The sequence below is a fragment of the Myotis daubentonii genome, chromosome X, assembly GCF_963259705.1.
Source record: "Myotis daubentonii chromosome X, mMyoDau2.1, whole genome shotgun sequence".
Classification (NCBI taxonomy): domain Eukaryota; kingdom Metazoa; phylum Chordata; class Mammalia; order Chiroptera; family Vespertilionidae; genus Myotis; species Myotis daubentonii.
Window position 1 is genome coordinate 59,555,591 of NC_081861.1, and position 21,523 is coordinate 59,577,113.

General features: G+C 38.5%; 1 protein-coding gene across 1 annotated transcript; it reads right to left on the minus strand.

The window, feature by feature from the left end:
* Positions 1-2,755: 2,755 nt before the first annotated feature.
* On the minus strand, positions 2,756-18,227 carry TNMD (tenomodulin). Its single transcript, XM_059679400.1, has 7 exons — positions 18,102-18,227; positions 17,806-17,937; positions 8,737-8,877; positions 8,432-8,533; positions 4,901-5,054; positions 3,348-3,514; positions 2,756-3,050 (listed from the first exon to the last, which is right to left on the minus strand). The coding sequence occupies exons 1-7, from the start codon at positions 18,147-18,149 to the stop codon at positions 2,841-2,843; spliced, it is 954 nt and encodes a 317-aa protein (XP_059535383.1). The 5' UTR covers positions 18,150-18,227; the 3' UTR covers positions 2,756-2,840.
* Positions 18,228-21,523: the final 3,296 nt, after the last annotated feature.

The window sequence follows — 21,523 nt, forward strand, 5'->3', positions numbered from 1 at the left end:
ACTAGGCTCTGGACAGAGCAAATTGGGGGAGTATGTAGGCTTTCTTTTAGAATTTGCAAGTAAACCCATATGTAAATGGTACATGCAGTGAGTAATATGTTAACGCATACAGGCATAAAATGAAGTAGAGAAAATTTAGGTTTCATATTTAGGTAAAAGAAAAACGGGATTTTTAATCTCTTCAAATTAGTGAGAGAAAACTCTGTAAAGAAGATGGAATGACTGCCAAATAGAGCAGGAAGCTAATGTCCCCCAGATAAGCAAAGGGGGTGGGTAGGGTAATAGGAGAAGAAAAGGGATATGAGATGGTGGTTAAAGGTGGTTTGAGGAAGAATTATTTGAATGCAAGTTAGGCCTAAACCTTAATGTAGTAAGTAACTATTACAGACTTTCAGGAAAGGAAATGGCATTTATAAAGTCTGTAAGTGAAAAATAAACTTTATATAAAAATATTCATTCTACATTCAGTCTATAGCCTGGGAACTTCAACAGGGAGGAGGTTGTAACAGCTGTGCTAAGAAATAAGCATAACTGTGGTCTGGACCATAAGCATAATTGAAGGGTAGTTTAGGAGAACAAGCTGGAAGTATTTGGCATGAGACAAGTGGAGGAGGACAGAGATAATTAGAATTACTGTGAGGTCTCTGGTTTGGGAGGTCAAATTTACTTTGTTGTCCCTCCTTGTAATGGGCAAGGCTTGGTTTAGAGAAGGGTGGTAGACTTAAGAGAGGCAACTCTAGCTTCAGTGGGGTTGGCCTAAGAGAAGTGCAAAGTGTGATGTAAGGAGTCTGCACAGAATTTGAAAGAGAGTACAAAATCTAGGACAGCAGAACAATATCACACTTTCTCCAACTTGGCCTCAGCTTATATGAAGTGACAGACTAATGTGTTTGGGCTTGTTTGTTTGCTGTTTTGATTAGTTCATCCCCCTAAGCTTGAAATGATTTGAATGCTTCTTTAAGCATGTCCTTGTATTTTCTTTTGCACTCTTGGTCTGTCTCATTAAGGGGATCATACTTTCCCAATGTGAAATTATGTGGCGGTTGAAGAATCTATTTGAACAAGAAATACTTCCTGAGTTAAAATAATGTTACATGGAATTGTTAGCCCTAAAATGTGACATGGAAACTTCTATAACTCGTGTGTGTGTGTGTGTGTGTGTGTGTGTGTGTACATGTATATAGCATGCCATATACAACTATAATTAGTTATTGTTTATAAGTTTCTTTACTTGGGCTTATATAAAATTCGGTGTCTTGTTTTTCTTTGGAAATATAGAGTATACCATCACTTCATGTATCCCCCTTAGAGCATAGTATATGTAATAAAATGTAGACTGCATAAAATTGAGCATCACAGGAATTTAAAATTATTGGTTGATCTTAAAAATCAATATTAAAAATGAATAATTTATTTAAAAACAATGATAGGGAACATCATAAATTCCATACAACCTCAAATTAATTTCATATGTTTTACATTTTTCTATTCCAACTATAAATTAATGCCTATTATGATCATTGAAGTAGTCCAAAATTCTCAGATGTGTTCTAAATCATTAATAAAAAGAAAATATTTTCAGTAATGTTGCATCATTGGTTATGCTTTATTGTGTTCTCATTTGGTGAAAATTGGCAATCCAACTATAGCATGTATGCTAATTATCAATTAATAGCTAGCTAATTTTAACTCATCCTTGGCCAAATCTTGTTCTATTTGCTTCCTCAACTACTAGTAAATGGGGGGATGGTTCCTGGCCCACAGGCATCTTGGTGAAGACTTTACTCTTTGAAAATGCTTTTCTGATGGAAAGTGCCAGTCAGATATTTTCATGACACAGTAACTTTGAAGTTGAGCAATAAAGGGGCTACATTCAAATGAAATCGAAAGGAGTGATGGATTGGTTGAACAGATTGACTGCAACATCGAGGTTAGCATTATTCTCTAATCACTTCTTTTTGTCTCCCCTTTACTCCTTTTCCCTTTCCCAAGCAAAATATCAGGGAATAAGGAATTAGGCCTGGCCCTTCCTTTTAAGAAAGTGGCATATTGCTAGTTCCTAGTGGTTTTGGAGGGGAAAAATCCCATTTGACGCCTCATCTCAGTAATTTCCTATGATGCCTGTTTCTCTGAATGATATTTATGGGTCTACCTTTTCCAGACAATTGCCTTGGAAAGTTATGTAACTAGATGTGAATCTAAAGACAGGTCAGACTTAAAGGTTATGAAGTGTTGAATTTGTCCAAAGTTGAGTTTCTGTTCACAGGAGAACCCAGAACCCCTTTTTTGCTAGGTTAGAATTCTCCTTTGCTGAGTCTGAGCACTTGGAATATTTTAGTGTTGCCTGTCCAGCTGCTTAATAAATGCTTAAGCGAGTCCACAGTATGTCTCTCACATAATTAAACACTGGGGCTATGCACAAAAGGACACGTTTTTATGCATTAGTTAGGGGGACATTTTATCATCAGCCTCTCATTCCCACTTTCTCATTACCACACAGTAAAATATGGTATTTAAGAATTCTTATGCTTTGCCCTTTCCTACTCCCCAAACCTGATGAAATGCAAGTTTCCATTGTTGTCATTCATGTTACACAGATATGCTCCATCTCAGTTGCAGGAAATATTCTCAGCAAGCACTTACCCAGTGTGTTCAGTAGCAATCAGGCCATTGACAATGATGTAGAAGTTTATTAGAACATGAGAGAGGAATTACCAACAAGTAATTCTGGAGTACTGGCTACCAGGAGCCAAATGCCTCATAGGCAGAAATTCATTGAATAGCATGCATTTATTATATATTGGCTGTCTGAAGTTTAAGAAATGAGCTCAAACTTGCTACTAGACCCTCCCCAGCATGCGAGCCACCCACCAGTTGCAAGGCATGATGACACGACAGATAACCCGCCCTCCTTGGTAGCAGTAGGGATACGGGTAGTAACCTAGTAAAGGTTCACAGACGCGGCGGCAGTAGCGGTTGCCTCGACGGCAGTAAATACAACAATAACCTCTCTCATCCAGCATGGGGTCAAATTCTATTCCATTTTCAGTCTGAAAGAAGAAGAAGCCAGTGTTGGAGGAGAAGATTCACTAGGAAGAGGACTATAAGATTATATGAGTTGGGGACTGGTGAGAAATTTAGTTGTTAGCCTTATCATGGAGATATCTCAGTAGGGATCAAGACTGATTTTAAATGAGCCTCCTAGGGATTTCAAGTTTCTTAAATATTTTTTGTTAAAACAATGATTATTTTCCTTTCAATGACTTTGATCTGAGGGATACTAATTTAGCATATGAAATTTGAGGGTTTTGTTTTTCCACTACCAAGAAAACAGAAACATAACTCACATAGTCATTTATTGGAAGTTCTTCTTCACTTGCTTGTCTGGCATGACGGGTCTTCTCCACCTTCACTTGAGGGACCACCCATTGCTCATTTTGTTCAATGCCCTTTTTTTCGGTGGTAGGAAAGTGAAGATCTTCACCATCCTCCTCAAAGTCTTGTAACTCTGAAACTAAAGTAATAAATACAAAGTTGGGATACAACTGCTTTGCAAAAGTTTTGAAAGAAGTGATTGGGAGATTAACATTTGTGGGTAGAGGTTTTCCCTGTCTTCTCACTATCATCATTTAGACATGCATGAACCACTTTTCCAAACTCTTTCAGCTGATATCTTAAAGAGATTTTTCAAAACAAATTTGACTATTCCCACGTAAACAGACCTCTTCTTTGCTCATTTGGCATCAAACACTTACTGCTTTGCCTCGTTAGCACACTACATTAGAAACTGAAGACAGGGGATCTCTGTGTCTTCCAAAATGATTTTATCCACGGTAGGTACTCAAATATGTTTATGTTGCCTAATTTGATTTGGTACTCTCTGTCCCTCTGTCACCCTTACTCTTCCCTGTTTTAACTATTTTAAAACTTTCTATTTAGAAATAATCAGATTCACAGAAGAGTTGCAAAGATAGTACAAAGTTCCTGTATACCTTTCACCCAGTTCCCTAATGTTAGCATCTTACATAACCATAATACAAAGTTCAAAACTAAGAAATTAGCATTGGTATGATACTATTAGCTAAACTACAAACTTTATTCCAAGTTAATTATTTCCATCAATGTCCTTTAGAAAAAACAACAACGCTGAAGCAGAAGTTCTAGCATCCAACCCAGGGTACCACATTGCATTTAGTCGCCTTTTTTTTTTTTTCAAGGCACAAGAGTACCAATAGATGCCTGCATCGGTTAGAGTGGCCCCTGTTGAGTAATATAGTAGTCTACGCTGTACACAATGAGGGAAGCCAAATTACACATTAGCCTGGCAGAAAAATATATCCAGAGACCTTTGTCTTCTCTATGGGCTGACTGGAAGTTCAGAGCTGAACTCTTCTACTCTGAACCTCTAGCCTTCAATTACTTTTATAGTGATTCCTAAAACAGCCACAAAGAAATTTGTATTGCAGTGACTGTCCTATCATCTGGGAAGAAGGCCACCATTTGACACAGAGAATCCTTCTTGAGACAACAGAGCATTGTTTTGGCTCTTCTCTCCTCTGGTCTTGGGTTGAATACACAGTGATTTGAGCAATAGTCTAGTATCCTGAGTGCAATAAACATAGATGTACTAAGAAAGACAGATTAGCTTTTTGCTATCATTGGTCACATTAAGGTGGTGTTACCTTTGCTGGGATATTTAAAAGCCTGTCAGCATTAATTTATCTAATTTATAACCTGGCTGTGAAAAATTCCCTCCTCACTGGCAGTCAGCATATACAGTTTCATCTAAGAAGATATAAGCAGATCATTTATTTTTTCTAGGAATGTAGTCTCTGAATGCTGGGAACATTAACCTGTTACTGACTTTGGAAAGAGAAGGAGGAGGAGAAGAAAGCCATACCTGCTATTAGAGTGGGATTGATCCAATACATGGTCACATTATCACAAATCTCCAGAATTTTGGAATTTTTAAGAAAGTCTCGGTTTTCAATTGGCTTTTCTGCTGGGACCCAAATAACTGACTGTTCAAAGAAAGTTGTGGTAATTTCTTCATTCTGAGAGGAAAAAAGTAGTTCAGAGTGGGAATAGGTGGAGAAATTAATAAAATGAGTGAGACATTATGGGATAATGAAAAAAAAATAACCCCCACACCTGTATTTTGAGTCTGAATAACAGTTTCCATCCCAGGGCTCCCAGTGAACTAACTCTGTGCTTTGCACACAGTAGGTGGTACCCTTGGAGAGTTAACAACCAATCCCTCCTTGCAGTAAGGTTGCTCACTGACACAATAGCCTTCTCTGCTACCATTCACTTAAAGTCAGGAAGGTTCTTCAATATCTAAACCACCATCCCCCCCAATTGGGCCAAGTATGCTTTAATTTGGGCTTCTGGAATCCTAAGTAATTTACATTTGTTTTATCTCTTTTAAATGGAAGTTGTGAGTGCCTGCCTTGTTTTAGGTTTAAAACTAGGCTTGCAAACAGAATTTTATCTAAAAGTGAAAAAACTGCTATAATCTAAACTGGTGAGATCAGTGAAATAGCAACCAAACCTAATAGTTTGGTTTTACAAGATTTGCCTTTTAATGATAGCTAGGTGGAGTGCAAAAGATGTCCTTTTTGTTTTAAAGTCAACTCCAGCTCTTGGCTTGACTGACCTTACCACACTATAACTCCTTTCATTCTAGACAAACTTAGGGTTTGTCTCACAGAGTGTTTTTCCTTTAGGTAGACTTTCTTGTATTGTCAAGAATGTCCCCTTCTCCTCAGTTTCTAGTATTGGAAGTAGTTGTCTTGTATACTATGGACAAAAAGAGGCCACATACTAAACCTGACAAGCTAGGGGAGGTCTGTATGGTGGGCCTTACAAACTCAGAGACCTAAAGTAACCACACAGGATGGTCTGAAATGAAAACTTCCCAACTATAAGTGATACCAGTACTTATGTCCTAGACTGGTATCTTCCTTGACAAAGGTCGATCTGTACCTTTACTGAGCCTATTTCCTTTTTGCATCTAAGATAACATGATAATATACCTTTGGAATGTCAGGGTAATTTCCGTTTCCCAGTCCCCTCAGGGCACAATCTCCAAACAAAGGAAAGACAAACAAAACAAAACAACCCCCCCCCAAAAAAAACCCTTCACTATTATTGTCATTTGTTAACTATCCTATACCCACCAATGGAAAAGAAGAATGTGTCTATTCCTTCCACTTTTTACCCAGTACTACAGGTTCCCCACATTGCTTGCTCCTGCCTCTCTAATCTATCACCAATGGATTTCATGTAACCCCCTCATGCCTGCTTCTTTGATTGTAATATATAAAATAAGGTGCAAAACTACCATTTTCTGGAGTATTTTTTTAATCTGTTGAGATTTTGCTTCCCAGCAATTGTCAGTTTGATTCAAATGAACTTATAAAAATTCTTACAGGTTTGGACATTTTTTATGTTGACAATATCTAGTTCTTACTCCTTGTCTTTTGGGCTTCGATACCCCCCTCCCCAATTAGGCTTTTCCTTTTCTCTTTTGTTTCCTTCTAGCTTTATGATTTCAGTGTTTTAATTTATTCCGTGAAATATAGCTTTGTACAATTCTTCTCTAGTCATCTAAAACTATCAAGTCTTAGTTCCTTTGCCCTTGAGTTTGTATAAAGACCTTGGGAGGCATTGAAAGGGACTGTATAAAATGAGGTATGCATTCTGGCTAGCTTTGTTAGCAAAATCAGGGCTATTTTTATACCTGCTCTGCATGTTTAACATGCTCAAACCATGGATACAGAGGTAGGGAAATACAGAATAAGAGGTTTTTTTGTCATTCAGGACCACAAATTTGTCTCAAAAAAAAATCTGTAGGCTAAATATAAAAAATAGGTTTTTCTTGAAGATACAGTAATCTCACTATCATGAGAAAAATACTTGTGCTATTCAAAAGACCCAGCAAAATTAACTGAAGAATAAATTGGGGTCAAGATGAGACATTATGGATCATTGCCTTTACTATTTATTTTTTCAGAAAAATAAATCTTATTGTGTCAGTTTGAACTCTAATTTCTGGCTGGCCCTATTCAACAGCTTACATTATTTTCTGTAAAAAGCAGCATGTGATATTGGGTGTAGTAGCTTTTTAACCTATTCATTCTCCTTTCATCTTACCCTTACCTCCCATATTAATTCTAATATCCTGGAAGTTTTTCTGTTCCTCAGATGCATCTAACTTATGCTTATTTTAAAAAATCTCCAAAGTTTTTACTACCATAGACCTTAGGAAATATTTTTCTTAGACATTCTAGTACCAAAGGTCTATAACTTCTCTGGCCATTAGGAGACCAGTAGCATGTCCATGGGAGCTAATGACAGCTCTGATACTTGGGTAAGGGAAAGGAAAAAGTGCTCCTTACCCCATCTTACCCCTTCCCCTGAAAATAAGAAAAAGAAATGATAAATTGGTGGATGAGAATTAAGATGGAGAGAGTGGGTAGGAGAAAAGTGAAAAAGAACAGGGGAGAGAGAAGAAAGAGGTATTTACAGTATATAGAGAGGCCACTGTATCATTGCCATAATATCACTACATTTACTAGTTAAACTCTAAAACAAAACCAGCCAAAGCAAACAAACATTCATTTCTTCCTGGCTACAGGTGGGGAGCGGGGTTTTGCTGTCACACTATGGCCTTAGCTAACATTCCACTTCTTCCTCCACTGATAGCAACATACTGTACTTACAGACAGAATATGAGGGAAAAATTAAGAGCCTTGGGGCTCCATTGATGGCTATATTTTAGGCAATAATCCTTTATGTCCCACTAGGCTTTCAGGGGCCATTCAATAATTGCACCTGGCCTAGTGGCATATTTTCAGAGAAATTGTATTACACTGTAGTTCTCACCTTCTTTGTTTTTGCCTTTCCTAGTGAGATTAAATGTTACTTAATCCATTAGCAGCCCAGCATAAAATGGCATGGTGAATGAACTGAAATCATTAAAATAGGTGAATGTTACAGTGTGACAAAAGTGGCAAGGATCCTCAGTGTCCTTGGAACTTTTCTTTTTAAGACTTTATCTTAGGCAGGATTTATTTTGTGCTGCTGCTCACCCCTTTTACTAGAAATCTTTGGTTTGGGAGCAGAGATACATAATGTTAAAGGCTACACCAGTATAAAAGTACAGTGTTGCACCTAAAAGCATGAACTTGATTCTTTTGAAAGGCCAGAGTCAAGATCCCAATCTGTCCCTCACTATCTTTGTGACCTTGGGCAAGTCACTTTTGCCTCTGAGTCCTAGTTTCTTTATCTGAAAATGGGGACACTAATAGTACCTACCTATAAGGTCCAAGTGAGAATCAAATCAGAGTAAGGCATTTAGTACAATGTCTGGCACATAGTTAGCACCCAATGAATGATGGCTTTTATTGCCACTATTACTCTTACATACCTCATCTATTTCCTCCTCTGGTTCAGAAAATTCAGGAATCACTTTGATCTGAGTTTTGATGAAGCATTTTTGAAGACCTACAAAGTAGATGCCAGTGTATCCCTATTAAATAGAAAAAAATACCTCCTGAAATAGCCATAATTAATGAGTTCCATTGTCTATCAGGGCCCTAGGCTGGAAAAATTTGAATTCCAAGGGAAAGCTTTTTCTTATAAATTAAATGAAAGCTAGAGGCTATTTTTAACTCAACTAGAATGTTCTAATATTTTCAGTGGGAAGCCTTTGGGGGGACATATCCAACTTACATTTTTAAAGTCATGTACTTCCAATGTTTCATCAGTGCCATTTCCACTTCTGAATATTTCAGTTCTGGTCACAGGATCAATTTCCATGTAAATCTTCTTCTTCTCTCCATTGCTGTAGAAAGTGTGCTCCATGTCATATGTCTGGGAGAACAAAGGAAAACAAGTCTAAGATACTCAGTGTGTTCCTTCGTATGACATTTTAATTGGGTAACATCTGGGGTGCCTTTGCTTTCCAGAGTCTTTGTAGTGAGGTGCCATCTCAGCAGCTTGCTGTTGGGAATTTTCTGAGACTGGAGATTAAAGTGAGGTGCTTTTGGGCACTGGGGCTGATATGAGGATCTCTTTGGAGCCAATATTTTGTATTTGAGCCAAGTTGCTAAACTAATTAATAAGAATTCCAACAAATAGAACATGATATTTTGCAAAAACAGCTTGTAAAGTACTTCTCCCTTGTGTTGAACAGAAGGATCAAGTAAAACCTGTGGTGTTCCTTTAAGCTACTACGCATACTTGCCTAAGTGCTTAGTGGTCACCCCTCACTCCCCATGAAATTCATTAGGGCTGAGACAAAATTTGAACCCATTTAGAATGTTCAGGTATTGTTCTTTATCTCCTTATCTCCCCAGGGCTTTAATATTGATTCCACAATCTTTTTAGGATCTGAAAACCATTTTCCTTGGCCAATTTTAGGTAATAATCTTGCCCTGGCCCCAATTGCTTCCTTTTGCCCTTTAAACTCCAGGAAACATTTATTGCCTCCCCCTAATCTTCTATTTTATAGGCTAACCGACCCCCCTCTGTATATTCCTGAATTTTGTTTGCCAAACCTGATAATTGGTTTCAGATTCTCCAGATTCTCTTACACAGTGGGGCCTTGACTTATGAGTGTCCCGACTAACGAGTTTTTTGAGATACCAGCTGTCTCTTGGCCGATTTTTTGCATTGAGTTGATAGAGTAATTTGAGTTAATGAGCTCCTTAACAAGCTCGGTCTCAGAATGAATTAAACTCTTAAGTCAAGGCCCCACTGTATATAGAATTCAAGCGCTTTGCACTAAGTAATATGGAGTCTCCCAAGGAGAGTGCCGTGGAAAGGCTGCTTATCAGGTCATTCTTGAGTGGTTGAAATAAAACCCCGGACTCTCTCCTGCCCTCTACAAGAGGCAATTCTCTTTCTAATGACCAAGAAGACCAGTCCTACAGAGTGTCCCAGTTTTGGAGTAAGCCCATCACTTACAAGTGAGGACACTTTTACAGCCAAAAGCAAATAATAAGCCTGAAGGAATTTGCTCTCTGTCACAAACCAGGCCAGATTTGGTGCCATGTGGAAGTCTATCTTATCCTTGTCGGTAGGAGACCTTCAGTTATCAAGTTTCTTTATGCTCATTTTTTCTTACAAAAAAAAAAAAGTTTGGTAAACTAAAAGCCTGAAAAAGCAAGACATCTCCAGAGCAAATGTTGCTTTCTAATGACATGATTCCCAGTGGCAGCTGTTTAGAGCTTGCACTGGTTTACATTGTTTTTTCATGTCCGCTGGTGTCTGTAGCTGAATGTTAGTTTAACCTGGTCAAATTTTCCCTAACTCAAGTAGAAAAACAAGTTGGAAGGGTTTGTAGAAACAATGTTATTTCAAGCATGAGATGTCGGTGTAGTTTCTGAATAGGAGAACAAGAGACAATGTCCTTTACCTCTTAGTAACCCTACAGTGCCTTGGACATGGCCTGCACTTAAGTATTTGTTGAATGAGGTTTTCCCACCAATGGCTATTTCTCATCTTCTTAAAGAGAGATTTTGAGCATTGGCAAGATTTTTTTAAGTGACCCGTATTTTAAAAGAGAAAGGAAAACAGTATTTGGAATTTCCCAGCAACTGCAGAGTTAACTCAGGAAGTCTAGCCTGATTTGTGACAGGTAGCAAATTCCTTTAGGCTTGTTATTTGCTTCTAGTTATAAATATGTCCTCCGTTCCAGCTCTGCAGCCAACTTGAGAAATTTCTACCTATGGCAACAAATTGAGCTCTCATTTGGCCTGACCTAAGAAGAGAAGAGAGGCATCTACTTCAGTTCCAGTCTTGTCAGATCTCCAGGCAAGGGAGAATTTCTTTAGAAATACTATCCATTGTTGAGACAAATGTCGACACTTCTAGTCATTGGGGGTGTGGTGGGGTGTTTGTTTCATCAGTAGCACCACTGATGGATTATTGCATGGAAAAATGAGGTTAGAGACTAGGGGATGTTGGAAGGCTGCCTACCCGGGCAAAAGAAAATACAGGCTGTATTTTCAATCAATCGTAGAAGACTATGGAGCCATACTGGTGACATTTAGAATTTCAGTGTACTTTTGTGGAATGAGTTTTCCTGCATTGTTGGCAATGCACCTCACTTGGACACCTTGCTAGATGAAAACTATTGGAAACTGCCAAGCTCAGCAGATCTTGATTATTTTCAACATTCCTTAACAGAGTTTGTTTTATTTTGTTTTTGGTGGAGGAGGAGGGGTCCATTCTGATTATATTAATTAACCAGCTTGTTGGCTTTTTTGTTAGCAATGGTAGGTTGCTAAATAGAGTGGGGTCAGAATGACTTCATTTATGTGTGAATCTTGGGTGGGGTGGGGAACTATATATTCACCCAGATGGAATTCCACTATCAAAGGTGTCCTTTTGGAACAGACTATCTTTTGTCTAGGAAGATGATGCTGGTGTCTCATTTTGGACTGGTTGAGGATGAGTTTGAGCAAATCCAGACATACTGTCTCGCCTGGGTCCCTGTGGAGCACATTGCCTTGGTAATGGCTATGCAAGCTTCACTGGCCCATATGAAGACTGAGCTCATGCCTTTGACCTTAGAAGTAATTTTCTCTCTACTAAGCTTGCTGGCTCAGGGGCTGAGGGTCTTTCTGGAGATAAAGGAATAAATGGTTTTGTCTCCTCCTAAGCACAAACTAAAACAGAGACAGGAGGCTGGCCTGAGAGAGGTCTGAGTGGGATCCCACTAGCTCATCTCAGAGTGCTCCCAACTCAGCTTTATTCTAGGAAGAACAGAATATGATAAGAAGCACACTTCTGTCAAATTGGCAGATTGGGAAGGTTGATCTAGGAAGGTGTTTCCAGCTTCCCTTTTCTGTTCTTTTTATATCCTGTTCACTTTGTACCCTCCTAGTCCCTTTCCCTTTTCCCATTTCCTTCTAAAAACTTTGTTTTCTGTCTAAACATCTAAGAATCTATTGGTGCTTCAGCTACCTTATGTAAAAAAAATATCAATCTTACAAATTATTTCACACTAAGATGGTAGTTATGGGTATTTGTCTGTCAAAATAATTTAGTATAATACTTAACTCAAAGGAATGAATTACTAATGGTGAATTTTAAGCACAATGGTACCGGGAAACTAGGAATTGGAGATATTTGGGGGGGGGCAAAGACATCTTTCCAGTACCACTCAAATGGGTTCCTACCTCACCCATGCATAAGGCTGGTTTTAACTATAAGGCCCAGCACAGTAGAGTGGGACAGGTAAGTCAATGGAGTGAAATATGACTCAGAAGTGAAATGAGATAGGTACATGGTTAGGCCTAGGCAGTAAGAAATGTAAGAAGACCACACTGACAAAACATGGAGAGAACACAAACTCATTTCTCCTCCCTGCCCAGGAATTCATTGTTCCTCAGTCCAGTTAAATCCTCTACTCAGGCAGCAAATGAACCCTAACATCCCCCTTTCACAGTTTGCCCTGTTTTCTTGCCTCAATTTGTGACAATATCTGAGATCATAAAAGTAAGCTTTTTATAAAGAGTAACACTGCCTCAGACCTCAGTGTGATGGATCTGTTTGGAGGCAAGTAGGTTTAGCCTGTCCTGAAAGGGATTTGAGGGCATTTGGCTTAGGTTTGTTTTTTGAAGCCTGTGATTAATCTAGCTGCTCTTCTCTCCACCTTCATCCTTTACTGTCTGTTTATGAGATACACTCTCCAAAGGTGAAATACATGCTCAGAATAGCTGGCTAGTAGGTGTTAAACTGGAAGGAAGGGAAGGGAATGTATGATACCATATCATTACCAACCTAGCCTGTGGGAATTAAAGGGCCTCTGGGTATTTCTTTACCAACACAGAGCAGACAGATTGTTTCTTATGCAAAGTTGGACTTCTGCATCTTCAATCACCAGTTCTCAGCCCTGAAAAAAATTGGCATAAGCAGCACAGACATTCCTCTTGTTCAACAAGAAAAATACCATTTCTTTCATCTAAAGACTGGCTGGGAAGTTTTCCCCTGCTCCCTCCCTCCCCCATGTATCCATTATTCTTAAATGCAGCTGAAAAACAGTGGAAAGAATCCTCAGACCAGATTCTAGTTCTAGCCTCAACTCTGCCACTTATAAGCCGTGTGACTTTGGGCAAGTCATCAAATGTTTCTGGAGGCTCAGTTGAATGTTGAATAGCTGACAAAATCAGTTCTGCTCAGAATTGGGCTGATAGCTGTCAGGTTGACCAGTGGACTGTCACTACCTTTAGAACTCTAGGGTTGCTTTCTCCATAGAGCCCAATTCCACTCTCAACCACTAAAGGACAACTCCCTTGTAGACCCAGGCTTTCCTTTCTGGTGCCACATACGTTGCTTAGAAAATGCTGCCTTAAGAGAATGACGGGACTGAATAAAAATGTGCCCATTGCCCTAACCGGTTTGTCTCAGTGGATAGAGCATCTGCCTGCAGACCAAGAGGTCCCAGGTTCCATTCCGGTCAAGGGCATGTACCTTGGTTGCGGGCACATCCCCAGTAGGAGGTGTGCAGGAGGCAGCTGATGGATGTTTCTCTCTCATCGATGTTCCTAACTCTCTATCCCTCTTCCTTCCTCTCTGTAAAAAATAAATAAAATATATATTAAAAATGTGCCCATAGTAGCCAGAGTCCTGATCTACATAATCAGAGTGACGCTGAGTAGCCTAGAGCAAGAGCTGGCCTAGTAAGAGTTTCTATTCAAAAGTGGGCTTTCTCCCACATTAGTTTAGGAGGAAAATAAAATGAAGAGCAGTATTCTCTTTTAAAATGCTGACATGGCACCATCTGGTGAAGCTCAATCGCTCTGTTAAAGAGATTCCAGCTACAACTCCAACTTTTTCCTTGAGGGTGTGAATGCTTCTCCAGACCCACATTTCACCCACCAAACTGCTTTGTTGGAAAGCCCAGGGTACTCAGGGAGGAAAGTTGTATCTCCTGTGTGTCTCAAAGAGGAGTGAAGAAAGTTGGTCTCTGGCCAATGCTAGCATTAGAGACTTAGGCATAAGAAAGCTGGACCCAGACTTAGCCAAAGAGTGTTTTTTCTGAGCAAATGATTTTCAGCCTAGAATGATACTGGGCTTGCAATCCTGAGTTAGACTGTTTTAATGGTTGTGTGCAGTTGAGGTGGTGGGGAGGGCAGAAGGATGCCCACCTATCTCTATCATGTCTTATCTCATTCTGGTAGTATGGAGATTTGAGGAGACCTCCCCAGGAATTTTTTTTATTGTTGTGTGGGCTTTAGAACTTATGGTTTCCAAATAGCCCTAACGTTACCAGGAAATTCCTTGGTATGGCAGGACTAACAGCTTTTAATTAATTTAATTTATTGTTCTTTTGCCTCATTCTACAAAACATTGGAGAGTATAGGTTACAAGGTATCTGCTACATCTAAAAACTTTCAGTTTAAGGGCTTGGATTTTTCTGACTTGTTTTCTCCAGGTTGGATTAATTAACTAGAATTAGCTCCTGATTGTTTCAAGTTAAGTGTGCAATACAGGGCGCTTTAAGCAAGAATGACTGCTTCAAAGTCCCTGTGCAGTCACTGCCTGGAAGTGAAACCTCATTGTAATGCTCTCTCAAAATCTCTGAGACTGAATAGGTCCCCCCTGCTTGTTTAAGAAAGCTAAAACAAGGGATCAATGGATTGGCTTTCATTCAGTTCAAGTGGCTCTTATATGTGGCTGTGGTTTAGGGGGCCTGTTAGCCTATAGTGGAGTGCAACAGCACACCCAGAGTTATTCTTCTTTGTTTCACTTTATTTTTATCCATTTCTCTCTCCGATGCGCACGGACACACACACACACACACACACACACACACACACACACACAGGCACTTGTGCTTGTGTCTGAAGTGTGTGAGGAGAGGGAGTCAAGTATGGCTTAGTCCCCATTTGGGATCAAGGATTTGGATCTTTTGTAGACACCAAGGTAGGAAATGATGGAGGGAGGGGGGGGACTTACTGGCATGGAAATGTCAACACCAGATGTGGAATGTTAAATAAACACTGTTAAAAAACAGATGTTGAAAAACAAAATAAAAAGAAGGTGTGGTGGAGGTTAAAGGAGCAAACACTAAGAGCTTGGAGAAAGCCCCAAGACAGCAAATAAGTCACTGCCATTTATAATCACAACAGCATCAACAGTTCCCTCGACCAATGGCCCCCAAAGGTTCCACAGATTTTTAAAGAAAAGTCCAGAAAAGGCTGGGTTTTAATCTGCTAACTGTTGTTTCCTGCTAGGTCATGCTCTTAAGGGAGAGGGGCTCTTTAATTTGTGTAAAATGCCTGGGTCCTTTTCCTCTGCATATCTTTTCCCAAGACTAATCTGACTGCTCTGCTCTTTTTAGGATTCCTAAGTCAACTTTGAGGCAGGCTTATTGGCAGTATTAGCTAATAATTAGACCATATATATTAGATCATAGATGGCCCCGTGGACTCTTTGGGAATTGAAGGGATTTGTAGACTGAGTGAACCATATGCATCTCCAGCTGGTTCCTTATGTTGCAATGGATCCAGCCTAATCTTGTGAAGGCCAGGACTTAAATATTAAATACAATAAATTTCAACTCCCCATTAGGATTGAGAACAAATAACTTTCGTTCAAGGTGGATTGCCCAAAGAGACAACTATGGTCTTTTATAAGATTACTTTGTAATAACTTTGTTCATTTCTGAGAATCCCTTTGTTGAAAATTATATCTGAAGATGGATTACTTCATGAGAGATTTAATTCTTGATAAACTTCATTTGGTAGCATATCTCACCTATTTTGTATATGCATTGACTAAGTTTGACTTTTGGTTTGAGAAATCACAGAATTGGTTCTTATAATCCATAAAAAAAGAACTGAAGTGAGAAACAAAGGTGGTATAATACAGAAGCAAAGGGGGCCATGGGCACTGTTAGTGAGTTTGGCAACTTGCAAGATAAGGTCCCCACCTAGTCATTTATAGTTGCACTTAGGCAAATAGCATTGAAAGTTTAGAAAAACACAAACTCAGAATAGTATTGTCAGTACCAATGGCTACAATAAAACAAGAAAGCTCATCTGGCTCCAAGTTTAGGTGGGCATGTATGAGTGATCAAAAGGGCTAGCCACCTAGCATACTCAATTAAGTACATATGGACATGGAGAGCAAAAGTATTTATTGTCCTCTAACTCATCTGTAATTGTCAGGAGGACCTGGAATTCAATAGCGGGATAACGTATTACCTTGTGAATTAGCTAAGTGGTAGCAGAATTGGATTCGAATGTATTTTGGCACTCTTGTTCATTTGCTATTTCATTCCTGATCTCTATTGCTTTGCCCACTTTGCCAGGCTGAATATGGGTGACTTCTCTAGAAAGACATGTGAACAGTACGTAGTTCAGAAGCAAGTAGCAGTGATTATCTATCTATCTATCTATCTATCTATCTATCTATCTATCTATCTATGTATCTATCTATCATCTATCATCATTATCTATCATCTATCTAGAAAGAGCTAATTATAGGAATTTGGTGATACCTGAAATCCTTTCTGGAACAAAATATAAATAAAAAGGCATACAAAGTAGGCTGTTTCCCTCTTTATTCTCCCTACTACTTAAAATAAAGTAGCTTCTGGGACTAAATGAAAGTGGGTATGACAGCAGAGGTGAAGAATCCAAGGAGTCTTTCTTTTGGACACTTGTTCAATTGATTTTCTATTTTCTTCCCCACTGACTTTCCTTCTACATCAATCCATATTCTCTCTTCTCTGCTCCTATCGCTCCTTTGGCTCCTAATGGTCCGTGCCAACCCATTTTCTTCTTGTCTCTAATCCTTCCTCCTGCACTCATGCCTTTTTCTCCCTACATCTGTTGTCAAATAGAAATGAGCATCTCATGACAACAAACTAATAACAACAGCAACAACAATAGCAACCCACATGCAGAAATAAAAATATGGCAGAGCCAGAAAAACATCTTGAGACCTTGTAGCTTGTACATTTATTACTTCTCTTTCAAATGAAAATTGTTGGCATGAAGGGTCTTTGATTTTTTTAAGTCACATCTAGACTTTCCCATTGCTTGGGGGCCCTGGAGTAACAAGAACACTGAGGTACACTAATATCAACTACAAAGGCCAGCCAAGCTTCACCAAATGACCCTAATATCTGAAACTTTCTGAGATACCTGTGATTTATGACTTGTGTCACTTATTTCTAACATGTGGCTTTAGTATCTCAGTGGGATTGCAACAATTGTGGCTGGTGAGGTGCTGAAAACTTCATTTTATTTTTTTAGGTCATAAATAAATGTAAACTCAGGTTAAAAAATCACTCCTTCTGAAAAGGAGTTTGCTGCCTGTCCTCACAGCAGATGCATTAAGTCAGAAACATAATCCCTGAAAATCTTTTGCTGCCATTTCTGGTGGTTTCTTCTTATGCGGTGGTATAATTACTTTTCCATCAGTTTCTGCCCAGATAATTGAAAGAAAGATGGAAAATATTTTCTTCTTACAGTAAAAATTTTGCTTCTAGGAAGAGTCTTTACTCCTTAAAGCCAGGAATTACAAAAGAATGGGTTAATTCTACAGTCTATCATTACTAACCGAAATAAAAACAAAACAAAACAAAACACCTTTTTCCTTTACCAAGATAATTAGGCAAATAAAAAAGAGCAAAATCTTGATTCAGCTTTTTATATCACCAGAAAATAAACACAAAAGGGACTTAATGACTTTCATTTTCAGACCAATATACATGTCAATGACTAATTAAATTCAATAAAATTCAAAACAAGCATTGGAGCATAATGTACATTTACTTACTTTTTTGGGTGTCTCTGGCCAGAAGTGCTTGCCCCCCCAAAACAAAACAATTAGAGTTAAGGCCAGGATACCAAACACCAATCCACAAATCTTAAGTGATTTACATATCTTCTTGGATTTAAAAGCTTCTGCCTACACAAAGAACAGAGAAAATAAAACAATACACAATAATCCTTAAAATAGCAAGCCATAATTCAAAGTCACCTTTGATTTCACTTTCTAATGTTCGCATTGCAATACAATAAATCTGTACAGCCATACTTCTGCTCAAAAGGGAAAAATATGAATCAACTTACATTTAGAATGTGACAGTCCTCACAGTTCTCTGGAGGATTCTTTGCCATGGTCTCTCAGCACACAGTACTCTTTCCCGGCTTTGAGAGAACTGAGACCACTGCTGAGGTGGAGTTGCAAGTGAGTCGCCTAACAGATGCCAGAGGAGAAGCTGAATTTATATGGCTCAAATATGTCATACAAGAGCCTGCAGGAGCCCAGGGGGATCCTGTACTGTGATTTGTTACATAGATATACCCATATATGTATATAACTTCTGTGCACAGAATTCAATCCAGAATGGCAAAGACAGAAGGTTATAATGAAAACTATTGTCCTGGGGGTTGGTTTGGAAGGGAACCAAGCCTAGGACACATTGAAATGATTTTTCACTATGAACTTAAAATATAAATGGTAATACATGCTGTAAACTCCAGAAATAAGCAAACAAAACAAGAAGAGAAATGAAGTCCTGATTTCAATTCCATTTGATTTAACAAATATTTATTGCAGGGATATCAAATGTCAGGCACTGTGCTTGGCATTGGAGAGTCAGAAATGAATAAGGTATTTTCTCCTCCATTATGTTAAAGCTCTTTGAGGACTGAGATCAATATGTATTCAACGAATTATAATTAAAAATATATTAAAATCTTTAAATATACGTTTTCTTTCTCTTTTTGTCCTATCTCTCAGATTATTTTCCTTTCCGAGGTTATCTTCCTTAATCTATTCCTTAATGTTGATATTCCTTATGGTTCTATCCTTGATGACCTTCACATGCTATATACACTTCTTAGATGATCTTATTCACTTCTACAGTTTAAAATATCACTTATGCATCAATGATTTTCAAATCTGTATTTCTAACCTCTTTCTATCTCTTGAATTTCAAAGTAATTTGAATATATCTACCAAGATGTGCCTCAGAAATTATAAATGCAACATGTCCTGCATCAAACTCTTCTTTTTTAAAATACCCCCTTCTCCCATTCTACTTTCTTTCCTCTATTCCTAATCTTGGCTGGTGGCTATATTAATTTACTAGAACTGCCATAACAAAGTACCACAGACTAGATGGTTTAAACAACATAAATTTATATTTTCACAGCTTTGGAAGCTAGAAGTCCAAGATCAATGTGTCAGCAGATTTGGTTTCTTCTGAGGTCTCCCACTTTGCCTTGTATATAGCCTTTTTCATTTTCACATGGCATTCTCCCTCTATTCATGTCTATGTCCTAATTCCTCTTCTTACAAAAAACACAGTCATTGGATTAGGGTTCATCCATAGGACCTTATTTTTCTTTACCTCTTTAAAGGCCCTATCTTCAAATAGTCACATTCTAAGATACTGGGTATTAAGGCTTTAACTTATGAAATTGTTGGGCATGGGGGGGGGGGCGGGCAATTCAGCCCATAACAGTGGAACCATCACTCATCCAATCTTCAAAACCAGAAACCGGAGATTTGTCCTAGATTCTACTTTCTTTTCCACATTTTCTTTATCTAATAATTCACCAAGTCATCTAAAAAATTTTGTTTGTATTGATTTTTTAGAGAGAGAAAGGAAGGCAGAGGTAGAGAGAGGGAGAGGGGGAGAGAGAGAGAGAGAGAGAGAGAGATCAATGTGAGAAAGAAACATTGATCAGTTGCCTCTAGTATGCAACCCGCCCAGGGATTGAGCCTGCAACCTGGGCATGTGCCCTGATCGGGAATCAAACCAGCAACTTTTTAGTGCATGGGATGATGCACAACCAACTTAGCCACAATGGCCAAAGTGTCACCAAATCTTATTGATTAGAAATTCTTACAGTTTCAGTTATTATTTCTTCTTTATGTTGACTGCTAAAGCCTTAGTTTATGTTGCCATCTTCTATGATAAATCTCAAATCCCTATCTCTAACCCAGGCTGCTCTCTCAGGGCTCCAGACAAATGTGCTCATCTAACTTGCTGAATATCTCCGCTTAGATAGCTCAGGAGCACCTCAATACCAAACTGATTTAATTATCTTCATTTCCAAACATACTTCCTTCTGTATTACCTCTCACTAAATGACACAATGACTAATCTCTAGATTAGAAACTTCCAAATGATCCTTTATTTCTTCCTCTTCTTGTTCACTCCCATGCTTAATCAATTACAAACTCTAGCCAAATTGCCTCTAAATTATCTCACCAATCTTATTCTCTCCCTCCTTAATTGCCACTGCCTTAGTTGAGGTTCTCATAGTTACTTTTACTATTGCAATAGAAGCCTCACTGATTTCTTTGCCTTTGAGCCACTGCCTTCAAGGTGATCTTACTAAGACTCAAATGTAAGTATAATCTCTACCTTGCTTAAAATTCTTTTGTGTCTATTTGTTGTCTATGAAATTGGTACATCATAGCCACTTCATGGTCTGGACCCTGTCTATCTCTCCATCCTTGACTTTGGATAATTTCCTCCATAGAGATGGAGTCAACTGGAACTCACAGCAGGGCAGAGTCATGGAGCATGTATATATTACTTCATCTACATCCTAATGTCATGAAGGAAAATAATTTTCTAATTATTGCAGACATTATCATGTAGGAAATTAATTATGCAATTTATGAGATATAAGTTATGGTTCCATTTGTTGTAAAATTCTTTGGCCAAGCTTTTAAAAAAGGAAAGTTATGAGAGATGTCTCATATGGAAAAACCTATATTTACTGTGTTAGGTGGTTCCTCCTCAACAATGTTACTCATGCCATGTCCCCAATGCTTTTGTTATACTTTATTGATACTGAGCACCCTCTGCTTTTTAACACTAGGACATTTAAACATGATATACTCTTTTTGAATTTCCTTCCTCCCCTTGTCTACCTGGAAAATTGCCATTTAGCTTTCAAAATGCTGCCTAGAGGTTACCAGTTCCTGAAACCCTTCCCTGGCCTCATCTCTACTGTTTCATTGAGTTCATCACCCTTTCCCTTATTCTATTTTTATATCTTGTTCAGACTTCAAATGTTGCACTTATTATACTGCATATAATTAGTTTTCTGTATTTTCCTCTTGAACAGATTTTGAGATCTTCTAAAACATGCCTTATTTATTAAAAGGATTGAATTAAAATAGAGGTCAAAGCAGTGTGCCATGGAAGCATAAAAAGAGGAATGATTAATTCTGATTCGGGAGAGCAGGGAAAGTGGCACAAAGCACATGAAATTTAAGTAGATTGTTCATTCATTAGTACTGTTATTCAGTGCCTTTTCTATGTTGCAGGCACTGTTATTGGGGCTGGATACGTATTTGGTAGTGGACAAGACAAACACAGTCCCTGACATTATAGAGCTCAGTCTAGTTGGTGAGACAGAAGTTAAACTAAAGGGAGAAAATCCTGTAAGTAAATTAAAAAATATACATTATAAAACACACTAAAAAGGGAAAGCTCAAGGTGCTATGAAAGCACCTAATTTGGAAT